Here is a 12,629-nt window from a genome sequence, read left to right on the forward strand (position 1 = left end):
GTGTTTATTTTTAGATACTAATTATTTGTTAGACATTTCCTCTAATCTGTTTAATGTTAGCTGCAGTCCATTGTTTGTAATACTCGTTTTGAATAACAAAAAATTCCAATGCGATGTATACTAAAAACATTATGATATGAAAAACAAATTTTCATTTGTATTATAATATGAGGGGCCGGCGTAGCCGAGTGGTAGTGTGCTAGGCTAGCGTGCCGGTGGTCTGGAGTTCAAATCCTACCGCCGGCAAGAACAACTAGACATTTTTAAAATGTTTATAGGCCCCAGGTCGACTCAGCCTGAATAAAAGGCCGCATATGAAATGCCTCCCGAAAAAGGTTTTCTTACCTGTCGCTAAAATGGTCACATACGAATTGCCTCCCAAGCTTTAAATAAATTACATATGCTTCTAATCTTTATATGAACGTGAGACGTTGCCACATCTTCGTCTCTTTGTAAATTTTTGGCAAAATTGGTATTTTGTTATTTATTTTATTTTCAACCTTTATGTATTAAACATTATTGACACTTGGCGGTATTTATAAATTTCATCTAACTTATACATATGTAATTAGTTTTATAACCATTATAATATATTTTATAATAACCATTATTTTTTGTTATTAATAATTTAACAAAAAATACAAAAACATAACAAGTATTTTATAGATTTATTAAAAATAACATCATCACAAAAAACTTATTTGGAAAATATTACAAAATGTGTATAGAAGTATAAAATTACAAAATATTTTTCCTAAATTTATATGATACTACTTTGACCAATTCGTATCTATTTATGTATTTTACATTCTCTTAATTCTAAAATTTTTTCATTTAGAAAATTTATTTTTGCTGTACTTTCCGCAACAATTTTTTTGGTGTCGAAACAGAATTCATGTATGTATTTATTTGAAATTCTAAAATTATATCAATAAAATTATTAATGTTAGGATGAGGGCAATAGAAAGAAGAATTTTTACCTGGAATAAAAACTTTCGCATGGGTTTGTGATTCTTTGTAAGGATGTAGAGTGTTCATTCCAAACTTTATCCCTATTTCACATCCCTGGGTTTTCACAAATTCTTTGCAGGTTTTTTTAGTTCATATCCACCGTTTTACTGTATCTTTGGCCAACATTTGAAAACCGAATGTAAAACCATCAATTGATAATAAAGGTTTGCCCTTTTGACTGACACTTACCGTTGATTCCATTATTTCGGATTTGATTGATCACAATTTGATCTTGAAATTGACGAACTGACTGATGCAGGAACTAATAAACTTTCACGTATTTATACAACATTTAGCCCATTAGCACAATTTACAAAAGATAATATAAACAAACAAAAAGATTAAGGTAAAAGTGCCTATTCATGGAATTATAAAATGGAATTATGTATAAATATTGAAGAGCTTAGAATCGGAATTGAAATTACCCAGAAATGCTAGATATTAGATTGTCGGGTAACAACTTTCTTTTCTAAAAAGAAATATGTCGTACTGTGAAATATTTATGTGAAACAAATTTTATGTACACTGCATGAAGAATTAGAAAAATCAAAATAGATAGATACTACCTATTTAAATTATGATTTGGCAACATTGTGTCATTAAACAGAGATTAAATAGACAAAATATAAGCCTAAATGATTAACGAAACGGAGGCATTTCTATTGTACCTGGGAGGCATTTCATGTATGAAAATATTTACCTGAAAAAGTGGGAGGCATTTCGATAACGCCGGAATAAAATGAGTACCTTGGGTAAAACCAGGGGTAATAATAGGCGGTTGAAGCGTAGCACTGGCCCTGTTACCTTCCTTGTATACCGCAGGCCCTAGATATAGCAGACTACCCTGCTATACTCCCAAAGCCACGTGAGCGGTATAAAACGGGAGACTATTATTATTATTATAATATGATAGGCAATAAATATGACATACATAAATTAACGCACCACATTAAAAATAGCTCATTTTTGATGTGTCGAATTTCCTAAACCTATTGTCTGATTTAAGTGATTTTTAACACATTGCGTGCCACACTTTAACCGGGATACTACTCTCAGGGTCATTGATATCCACGGCCATGAAAGTTAGTCATATGTGTATGTCACTTGTCTTATCAAGTGTTGCCCAATCTGTATTTTATAGGCAAAACCACCAATCTTCTTAAACATTATTCGGGTAGACGTTTCAATCAAATTCATTTTTAGATATGTTCTGCGGAGACTTCTTTTTGGTGATTCTAACACCTGTTGAAATAGCCTTCCTTGATTCGCATTTGTTGTAACGGTAACTGGACGACCAGTACAGCTTTTGCGTTGAGTTAGAACGCTTTCTGTTCGTCGAAATTTTGCAACGACTCTTAACAAGTCCTTATTAGTCGGTGCAGGCTTCTGAAACTCTTCCCGAAATTGATTGGCAACCATTAACAAACTAGGTCCATTTGATCGTCCATTCCCGTTTGAGCGGAAATAATACTCAATAATAAATATTTTTTCTTGCGTTGTAAACACCATTTCGAATATTTTTGACAGTTTGTTACAATAAACAATGTTTAAAAATACCGTGACAACTATTGTCACTTATTTCATATGACGCGATTATATTTCACAGGCTTCCTGATTTCAGTGTCCTTTTTTTGGCGCATACCGTATTATGAGTCGTATACCAAGTTTGTTAAAAAATATTAATTCTTCTCAAGAGTAATATACCTTCATTTTTAAACATTTTCTTATAAATATGAACGTGGTTTTTAATTGTTCTCGACTTTAAATAATAAAATGTTTCGATATTGTCAACAATGAAAGTACTTCTTGAGAAAAAGAAATAATAAATATCTTTTTTTCCTAAAATTTTAATTTTACAATCTTAGTTTGAAAAGAATTAACATTCAAATATACTTATTTACGTTTTTGAAATATGATCTAATTAGTGATTTTTTAAACTTTCTAAATCCTGTCTTTCAGCTTTTACCGATTGTTCCTAGGCAGATGGCCCTCAACTAATAATATGTTGGAAATTCCCTGTCATTTTATCAAGATTTACAGGGTGAGTCATGAGGAACTGTACATACTCCTACCTCGTATAGAGGCCCCTATGGGGAATAACAAATGACCATTAAAAAGTGTCTGCTCCCATTGTTTAATAATATACAGGGCGAGTTTCGCATTTTGACAGAAATTTGTATTCGTCATAATTTTTGAACAGTCAGATCGATGTGTCTCTTATTTTGGTCAATCGTTACACTATTACCACTTAATCAACTGATTTATTCAAACTAGAAAAAAATCAGGTCCGGCTTCAAAAAAATTAGTTCGTTTGGGTATTAGAAAAAATTTCACCCTGTATAGGCTTTTTGAAAACTATAATATGGATTTTGCAAATTAGACAAATAAGCAATTAAAATGACATATTTATTTTTTCCCCACACGATTACTTAATTTTTTATAAAAAAATCAAATTTGACTATGAATTAAAAGTTTGGTAAAGTGAACCATAGATTAAAGAAAAAATAACTTTTATTACAAAAATTAATTTTTTTTGAACAAATATTTAATTTATGTTACCACCCAATCAACTGATTTATACAAACTAGAAAAAAATCAGGCCCGGATTTAAAAAATTAGTTCGTTTTAGTCTTAGAAAAAATTTCACCCTTTATACGCTTTTTGAAAACTCTAATATGAATTTTACAAATTAGACAAATAAGGCAATTAAAATGGCATATTTATTTTTCCCCACACGATTACTTCATTTTTTATAAAAAAAATCAAATTTGTCAAAATCGGAATTTTACCATAAAAATAAAAAAAATTAAACAGGTTTTTCTTAAAATTAAAAGCTTCACCATTTTTTTTTTCTATACCACGTCTAGATCTAAAACCCATAACACTTCTCTTTGGACTCTATAGTTTAACATAGACGTGATCAAATAGATAAATTTTAAATTTTTTCACTTAATTTTTGCGATTTAACTTTGCAATTCACGAATCTGCACCTTTTATTTTTAAAAATTCATAACTTTTATGAGAAGAAGACTGAAAGTCTATAACAATTTTCATAGTCTTCACAATGGTAAGAGTTATGCTGTAAAAATTTCAGAAAAAAAAAATATTAAAATGGAACAGAGTTGTAACGAGTTAAACCGTGAGTTCATTTTTTTTCATTTTTAGGTTAAAATTCCGATTTTGACAAATTTGATTTTTTAATAAAAAATTAAGTAATCGTATGGGGAAAAAATAAATATGCCATTTTAATTGCCTATTTATCTAATTTTTAAAACTCATATTGGACATTTCAGAAAGCATATACGAGGTGAAATTTTTTCTAAGACCAAAACGAACTAATTTTTTAAATCCGGGCCTGATTTTTTCTAGTTTGAATAAACCAGTTGATTGGGTGGTAACATAAATTAAATATTTGTTCAAAAAAAAAATAATTTTTGTAATAAAAGTTATTTTTTTTAATCTGGTTTCTAGTAAATGGTTCACTTTACCAAACTTTTAATTATTATTCATAGTCAGATTTGATTTTTTTTATAAAAAATTAAGTAATCGTGTGGGGAAAAATAAATATGTCATTTTAATTGCTTATTTGTCTAATTTGTAAAATTCATATTATAGTTTTCAAAAAGCGTATACAGGGTGAAATTTTTTTTAAGACCCAAACGAACTAATTTTTTTGAAGCCGGACCTGATTTTTTCTAGTTTGAATAAATCAGTTGATTAGGTGGTAATAGTGTAACGATTGACCAAAATAAGAGACACATCGATCTGACCGTTCAAAAATTATGACGAATACAAATTTCTGTCAAAATGCGAAACTCGCCCTGTATACTATTAAACAATGGGAGCAGACACTTTTTAATGGTCATTTGTTATTCCCCATAGGAGCCTCAATACGAGGTAGGAGTATGTACAGTTCCTCATGACTCACCCTGTATTATGTACTTACATTATTCATTTTTAACGTTGGGAATTTGTGATATTTTGTCAAAGAAAAATAATAATCGATTGTAAGATAAAGTTTTTCAATCCTAATAGCAACATTAATAATATTGAAAAATATTAAAAATATTCTAAAAGATTTTTAAATTGAAAACTTATTGGTACATTTCCCTGGTGACACCTCCAAGGCTTCTACAATTTGCAAGCCAAATGGATGCTGCAGTGAAGACAAAGGGAAGGAATTCTACACTATGCAATTCACAACCCCCGTCTGCAGCTTGGTAAAGTTCCAGTTCCAACGGAAAATGCACCTAGTTACTGCACGTAGTAATACTACTATAAAATAAAAATGTATACCATTTTTATTCAGTTGCAATGCGAGGCCAAAAATGTCTTAATTTTTACGTAGATTAGAGAGCGCAACCAGCACTCTTATCGACGATTTCACCTCTTGTTAGAGGCTCTTCAGAGAATGCATAGGTTGCTTTTCTCTAATCCATTTTTCTAATCCAGTAAATTTTTCGACATATATTAGTCCCACACTGCAACTGAGGTGAATGGATTAGGTGACTGGCGTCATCTGGCAATTGAAAGATAAAGTTTTTCAATCCTAATAGCAACATTAATAATATTGAAAAATATTAAAAATATTACTAAAAGATTTTTAAATTGAAAACTTATTGGTACATTTCCCTAGTGACACCTCCAAGGCTTCTACAGTTTGCAAGCCAAATGGATGCTGCAGTGAAGACATCTCACTGCAGCTTCAGCTTCATTTTTGTCTTCACTGCAGCATCCATTTGGCTTGCAAATTGTAGAAACCTTGGAGGTGTCACCAGGGAAATGTACCAATAAGTTTTCAATTTAAATATCTTTTAGTAATATTTTTCAATACTATTAATGTTGCTATTAGGATTGAAAAACTTTATCTTTCAATTGCTAGATGACGCTAGTCACCTAATCCATTCACCTCAGTTGCAGTGTGGGACTAATATATGTCGAAAAATTTACTGGATTAGAGAAAAGCAACCTATGCATTCTCTGAAGAGCCTCTAACAAGAGGTGAAATCGTCGATAAGAGTGCTGGTTGCGCTCTCTAATCTAAGTAAAAATTAAGACATTTTTGGCCTCGCATTGCAACTGAATAAAAATGGTATACATTTTTATTTAATAATCGATTGTATTTGGTACTCACCACTACTTGCTTTTAAAACTTCGATGACGTAATCCCAGAAAGTTCTCATAAAATTTTTAAATGTAAAGAGTATGCGATCGAACAGTAGATCATATTGATTTAGTTCACCTCTACACAATTTCTTATTTTGAACAGAATATTATAATTGACTTTTATATTGCCATTTCTAGATAAATTGTCAATTTTTTGTAGTACAATGTTACTATCAGAACAAAATTTATATCCTCTTCTTCTTGTCGAAGTTCCTTCTCCAATCGAAGGTTGGCCATCATCACAGCTATCTGTACCTTATTGGCGTCTGCTCTAAAAAGATCTACAGAGCTGCAACTATACCACTCTCTTAAGTTTCTCAGCCAGGAAATTCTTCTTCTACCTATGGATCTTTTACCCTTAATTTTACCTTGACGTTCTACACCTTCGTTGCGGGGTATGCCTCTCAGAGGAAAGGGGGGGAAACTTATATGCAAGCGAAAGTTGGTAACAATGCATTTATAGCAGAATACTCAAATTATGTTTCAGTATTGAATACTTTATAAAAATAAATTATAATAAATTACGGAAATTACGGAATTAATTATAATAAATAAATTAAAAATAAACGGTACGGTAAACAATCCTCATTTTTTAATATGTTATTCCTTACAAAAAAACGTTTCATTTAAGCACAAATAATTAAAAATCGTAAATTTGGGTCAAAAGTTATTAACTTTTTAAGAATTCCCATAAGAGCCCATGTTAAAACTTAACTTTGACCCTTAATAGTAATTAAACGGCACGGTAAAACAATTTTTTAAAAATCAAGTCTTAGTTTTTTGAAGTAAACTATAACATACTAAAATTTCATGCAAATCCTTAATTCTTTGCCGAAGGTGTAGAACGTCGTTAATATCTCATATTTCGCACCTCTAGTAATGTGGACTAAATATTCCAGCTTTCTTGTTTTGATGTTCTTGATCACCTCGTTCTTCCACCTGTATTTGGGATGCTAATTAGGGGGTGATTTTCACGATTTTTTAACAAAAAAAAAAAAAATAGGAACCAAATTTATTTGGATAATAACTTGCTTACTTTTGATGCTAGAAACTCAACAAAAATAATAAAAATAAACCTTTTGGATTTTTGAGTACTCGAAACTGTCTTTCGTCTCTTTTCCTAGACGAAAAGAGAGTAGATACGTGACCGTTGTCCTTTCTGCTTTCTTCTATATTCGTCGTCTCCGTGCTTATAAATTGTTAAAGCCGGAGATTCAGGATGCAACCAGAAAGCAGTTTTTTTTGAGGAAAAGTCTTAGATTTAAAATATTGTTTATTTTATTTCAATTATTTTAATTGTTTTATTACAGTAAACTTTGTATCTGAGACTTCGTTTTCCTCGATTTACGAAAGATGTCGCTGATTTGCGTCTCAAAGGTGGAATTATTGCATTCGCGGTAATTTCCCTTAAATAAGGCAGGCTTTCTGATGTTTGATTCAGAGTTCTGACTGCATAGCTCCACCGATGACGCCTGAGAGGCAGAAATAGCTATCTGAAGAGGGTGGTCCAACTCTGAATCAAATAAAAACAAAAACTGCCTTTCCCCCTAAAAAAAAATTTCATTGTATGCCAAAAAATGCACAAATTTCTTTATACTCACCAAATTTCATTACAATGTTGCCAGTAGTTTCGGCAAAATCATAAAAAATGTGTAAATTTTTTTTAACGACCTGTATCTTGAAAATGGACGCAAACATGATTTTTCAGTTTTATCTATCCTAGAGACGGTATTACCTTTTTTTTTTAAATATCCTGTATAGCCGTGTTCTACATATTTATTATGTAGGTACTACATATTTATATATTTAGCTAATTTTATGTTTTTTTTTCAGATACGAAGACGACGGCTAGCTAGACTTACTGCCAGGGAAAGTACATCACCGTCAAGTTCTTTATCCCCACCTGTCACACCAACCTCCCAATCTCCCATTAATACAAATCTCATCCAAATTCCTCCAAACTTTGACGCCAACGTCAACCCAACCGACGATGCCAAACCAGAGTCTCTTGTGGAGAACAAAGCAGGTGATCTGGTCAAGAAAGATGTGTTCAAGGAGCCTTCAAAACCCATCGATATTAATATGCCATCGAGCTCGAAAGGCAGAACTAGAGCTCCTCCACAAAGGAGCGATTCAGAGACGAGTTCGATTCATATGGAAGTAGATGATATCAGCGTCAGCGGCGCAGATAAGATTAGTGCCAACACTGATATTGATTCTGGGTTTGAGAATATGGAGGTGAGTATTGGTTATTCCTTATGTCAACGTTGTGCTTTTTAACCCGGTCTATATAGACATTTGAAATAACAAAAATTGCCGGAGAGCCAAATTTTGGTGGAGAGAAAGGATATACCATAACAAATAAAGTTTTAAATATCCCCATCGATCCCATGTGTGCAACAAAAGTTATTCGGGGTAAAAGGTCAAAATTTGAAATTTTTTGGATTTTTTTCGAAATAAGTTTTATCAAAAAAAAAACTTAAACCAAAGTTGTAGATCTTAAAATTTTCTACAAAAATAGTCCCTACTATTTTGTTCCTAAGAGTTGCCATTCCTGAGATATCGCGATTCTAAGAGTCACATTATACATGATATGCACACGTTTCCACACCACCTACCACCTGTGAGGTAGTGTACTGGCGCGTTTTTTTACCGTGATTTCCCCTGTAGGCCTACTCCACTAACTGTTTTGACAATTTTAGGATAATTTAAGGAAACAATACCGGTCAAGTTCTAGATATTACCTTATTATTGATATTGATATTGTTATTGATTATTAGGTTAACTATTGTTTTGATTTCTTTAGATATTTTAATCAGATTCATATTCTTGAAAGTCTACTTCAACAGTCAAGTCTTCTTCGATTTCATCTTCTTCCTCTTCCTCTTGCTGGATGTCCAAAAATTGTTCAAATGTGACTGAGTCATTGGTCTCTTCATTAAAATCACAGGAGTCTTCCCCTGTTTTACTAAACTGGACATTTGAGCAAGACTAGCCTTGGCAGTTGGTACACGCTAGAGAACACAGCAACCCGACTTCTTTACATCCACATTTGGCACTACAACCTTTTTTGCAATTGCAAAAAATAGTGTTAAGGAGTTTTTCTGGAACAGGTGGGAGTAAGGTTTTAATCGGTTCCAGACTATTATCTATTAATTTCCAACCCCAGTCTTCTGGATTCAGTTCATTGCCTAGCCATGTTTGAACTTGATAATATAGTCGATACAAATGTTGAAATGTCTTTTTCATCCAAGTCTTTTTTATCAGACAGATTCGACTTAAAATATCTTGGTAACTGTCAGTAAAACAAATAAATGTTAATTTTCCAGACTTTTCTGTAATAATAATTCTACTACCATACTTTAATTTCAATCGTATTTTTATAGTTCTGTCATCTAAAACTACATCTTGACAAACATTCCTTAATTCATCCAACGAAAACTGGCAATCATCACTCGTTTCTATGAATTGAAACATTTTCTCCATCGCAGAGTTTACAGTTTCATCTTGTGGACGGCCAACTTTACGACCCGTATTAGGTTTTAAGAAAGATTTGTAACAACTGTCATGATATTTTGCATCAGCAGTGACTAAATCATACTCAAAATTAATACGTTCAAGAACAGCCTTCGAAACATCATCATAACGATCTTTAGCTAATTTCAACAGGGATTCTTTGAATTTTTTCGAAGATGCTGTGCTTTCTTTTTCTCAGTTTCTTCATTGGCTTCATTGACACAAAATAAACGGTATTTTTTAAAACAAAAATGTGATTTACTTACTCGCGTTCTAGTATGAGGTGGACTTACTTTTGAAGTACTAGCCTCTTCCTCCTCACGTTGTCATTTCACTACAGCGATTGAAGTTTTCCGAATGTATGATTTTCTGCAATCCACGTGCATTGTAACGGATTTTTGAGTTTACTGTAAACAGTAAACTTTACTGTTTTAGTTTCACTTAAAAGTTTATTGCAAATAAAGCAAAACTGAGACATTTTTAAAACTATAAAATTGTACAAATAACGGTAACGGTTGTAAATGGTAGACGATTGTAATAAGTACTTATATTCACTTGAACTGAACCTTAAGCACTAAAAGAAAGAGATAATATGAACAAGACCTACGGACAATACTGTAGCCATTGTTTAAAATAGACAATCTGTTCTTTTTTAAACAATGGTATAGCCAAATATTTTTCAAGGCCACGTGGATAGAGGAAATTCAGTTTGGGACTGATTATCTTTTGAAGAAATATTTTCAGAATAGTGTAATATATAAAAGTCGAACCAATATCTAAAAACGAAAATCTACGACCAATGTATTCTTCCGGTCCTTACATATGGATGTCAAACGTGGACGTTCACAAAAGCGAATATGGACAGAATTGCGAAAACACAAAGAGCAATGGAAAGACAAATGATCAACGTAATACTGTCAGATAGAAAAAGGAATTCCTGGGTAAGAAATATCACAAAAGTTAAAGATGCTACTCGTCAAACAGTTAAACTAAAATGGAAATTCGCCGGTCATACGATTAGACAAAAAGACGAAAGATGGAATAAAATTATTACAGAGTGGAGACCATGGACATATAAACGAAAGAGAGGGAGACCACAGATTAGATGGGTAGATGACCGAAAACACCAAGCCGGCTCAAAATGAATGCACATGGCTCAGGATAGAGAAAGATGGAGGAGCGAAGTGGAGGCCTATGTCCAATATTGGATGTCGCAAGGCTAATAGATAGATAGATAGATTATATAAAAGATACACAAATAGGCATTTATACTTGTCTTAAGTGCCTGATATGTATATACGTGGCTTATATGTGCATATAATTTATAAAGTAAATTTTAAAATCACGATATCTCAGGAATGGTAACTCTTAGTAAAAACAGTGTAAGGACTATTTTTGTAGAGAATGTTAAGATCTACAACTTTGGTTTGAGGTTTTTTTTTTGATAAAACTTAACGTTTTCGAGAAAAATCCAAAAAATCTCAAATTTTGACCTATGACCCCGAATAACTTTTGTTGCACACATGGGATCGATGGGGACTTTTAAAACTTTATTTGTTATGGTAAACTCTAGCTCTCCACCAAAATTTGGCTCTCCGACAATTTTTGTTATTTGCCAACTATTTTGATGTCTAAGTTGACCGGATTATTTAAATTATATTTGTTTTATATTAAGTAGTTCTTATGTTTATTGCCAGTTTTTACTAATCTGCCTGATATCATCAACTGGTAACAATCAGCAGAAAACCGTGAAGTATGGAAACAGTTGGGGAGACCTATGTCCAGCAGTGGACGTATATTGGTTGGATGATGATGAGTTCTTATGTACCGTGTACTTGGTCTGTTATGATTTTAGTTTTCACCGTTCTTAGTCCTATTTTTATTGGTTCGGTATTTTCTCTCATTCTCTCTCTTGGACCGTCAATCCTAGTGGGGTATTGGGCGTATCTGCTTTTCTTGGCAGGTGCCAAGTCTGCGTATCAGTTCCTTACATTCTCCTCCATTTCTTGCTTTGTTTTTAACTTCCACCCATCTTAAGCCAATTCTGCCGTGTTCACTGGTTCTGTTCCATGTATTATCTGGTCTTCCCCTCTTTCTTGTCTCCTCAGGTTTATATTCGAGTGCTTGTCTTGTGATGTTATTACGATCTTTCCTTAACTTATGGCCAATAATCCATTTTCATTTCTTCTGCTTAATTGTTGTTATTGTACTGTTTTTTTTTTTCGTAGTTCTACATTCGTTGTTTTATTAGGCCAGTCAATTTTTAGAATCTTTGAGATCTTTCTTGAGGACCTATTTAAAGTCTGTAGCCTCTTTGTTGTGTTTTCATCGTGCTTCCAAGTTTCTGCTCCGTAGAGTAATATGCTATTGACATAGGTATTGAATACATTTATTTTTGTTGCTGCTCTTGTTGCTTGATATTTTACTTGTTTGTCAGATTTTATTGTTTTACCCTGGGCACCAGGTACCTCAGAGACCATCGCCGTCATGAAATTCGTGTTTAGTGATCTCCAAAACCCCCACGTATAAAGATTGAACTCATTTTCGTCAATATTTCCTGAGTTCTAAATTTTTCATTTTCCATCTCTTCGAGATGCGCTTTGAAAATGCATTTTCTCATGCACAAAAATTTTTGCCGGAGATTAATTTAGTTCACAAAATTTCCTGACACTCTCTCGAATCGAATGCAAACAGTTGCATGACGATTCGTCTTACTGCACAAAATTTCTAGGTTTAATGCTTCGTTGCCTCGCCTAAGTGAAGACAGAAGAAAATGGAATAACCACATAAGCAAAATGGGAAGACACGTATGTTCAAAATATCAAGAGATAAATCACCAATTGGTTGAGGATGTATCGGGCGACCGCGCGAAAGATGGAGTGACGACTTTCCATAGAGGTATCAATCCGCAAATGACTAATGAATGCCATTGACTA

General features: G+C 32.7%; 1 protein-coding gene across 1 annotated transcript in view; it reads left to right on the forward strand.

Moving 5' to 3' along the window:
- Positions 1-12,629, forward strand: part of LOC114329743 (ubiquitin conjugation factor E4 B) — a 100,450-nt gene that overhangs the window by 11,506 nt on the left and 76,315 nt on the right. The window contains exon 2 of the mRNA XM_028278938.2: positions 8,011-8,415. Within this exon, the coding sequence (XP_028134739.2) occupies positions 8,011-8,415 (405 nt within the window). The remainder of the gene's footprint in view (positions 1-8,010; positions 8,416-12,629) is intronic.

The sequence above is a fragment of the Diabrotica virgifera genome, chromosome 2 (assembly GCF_917563875.1).
Source record: "Diabrotica virgifera virgifera chromosome 2, PGI_DIABVI_V3a".
NCBI lineage: Eukaryota > Metazoa > Arthropoda > Insecta > Coleoptera > Chrysomelidae > Diabrotica > Diabrotica virgifera.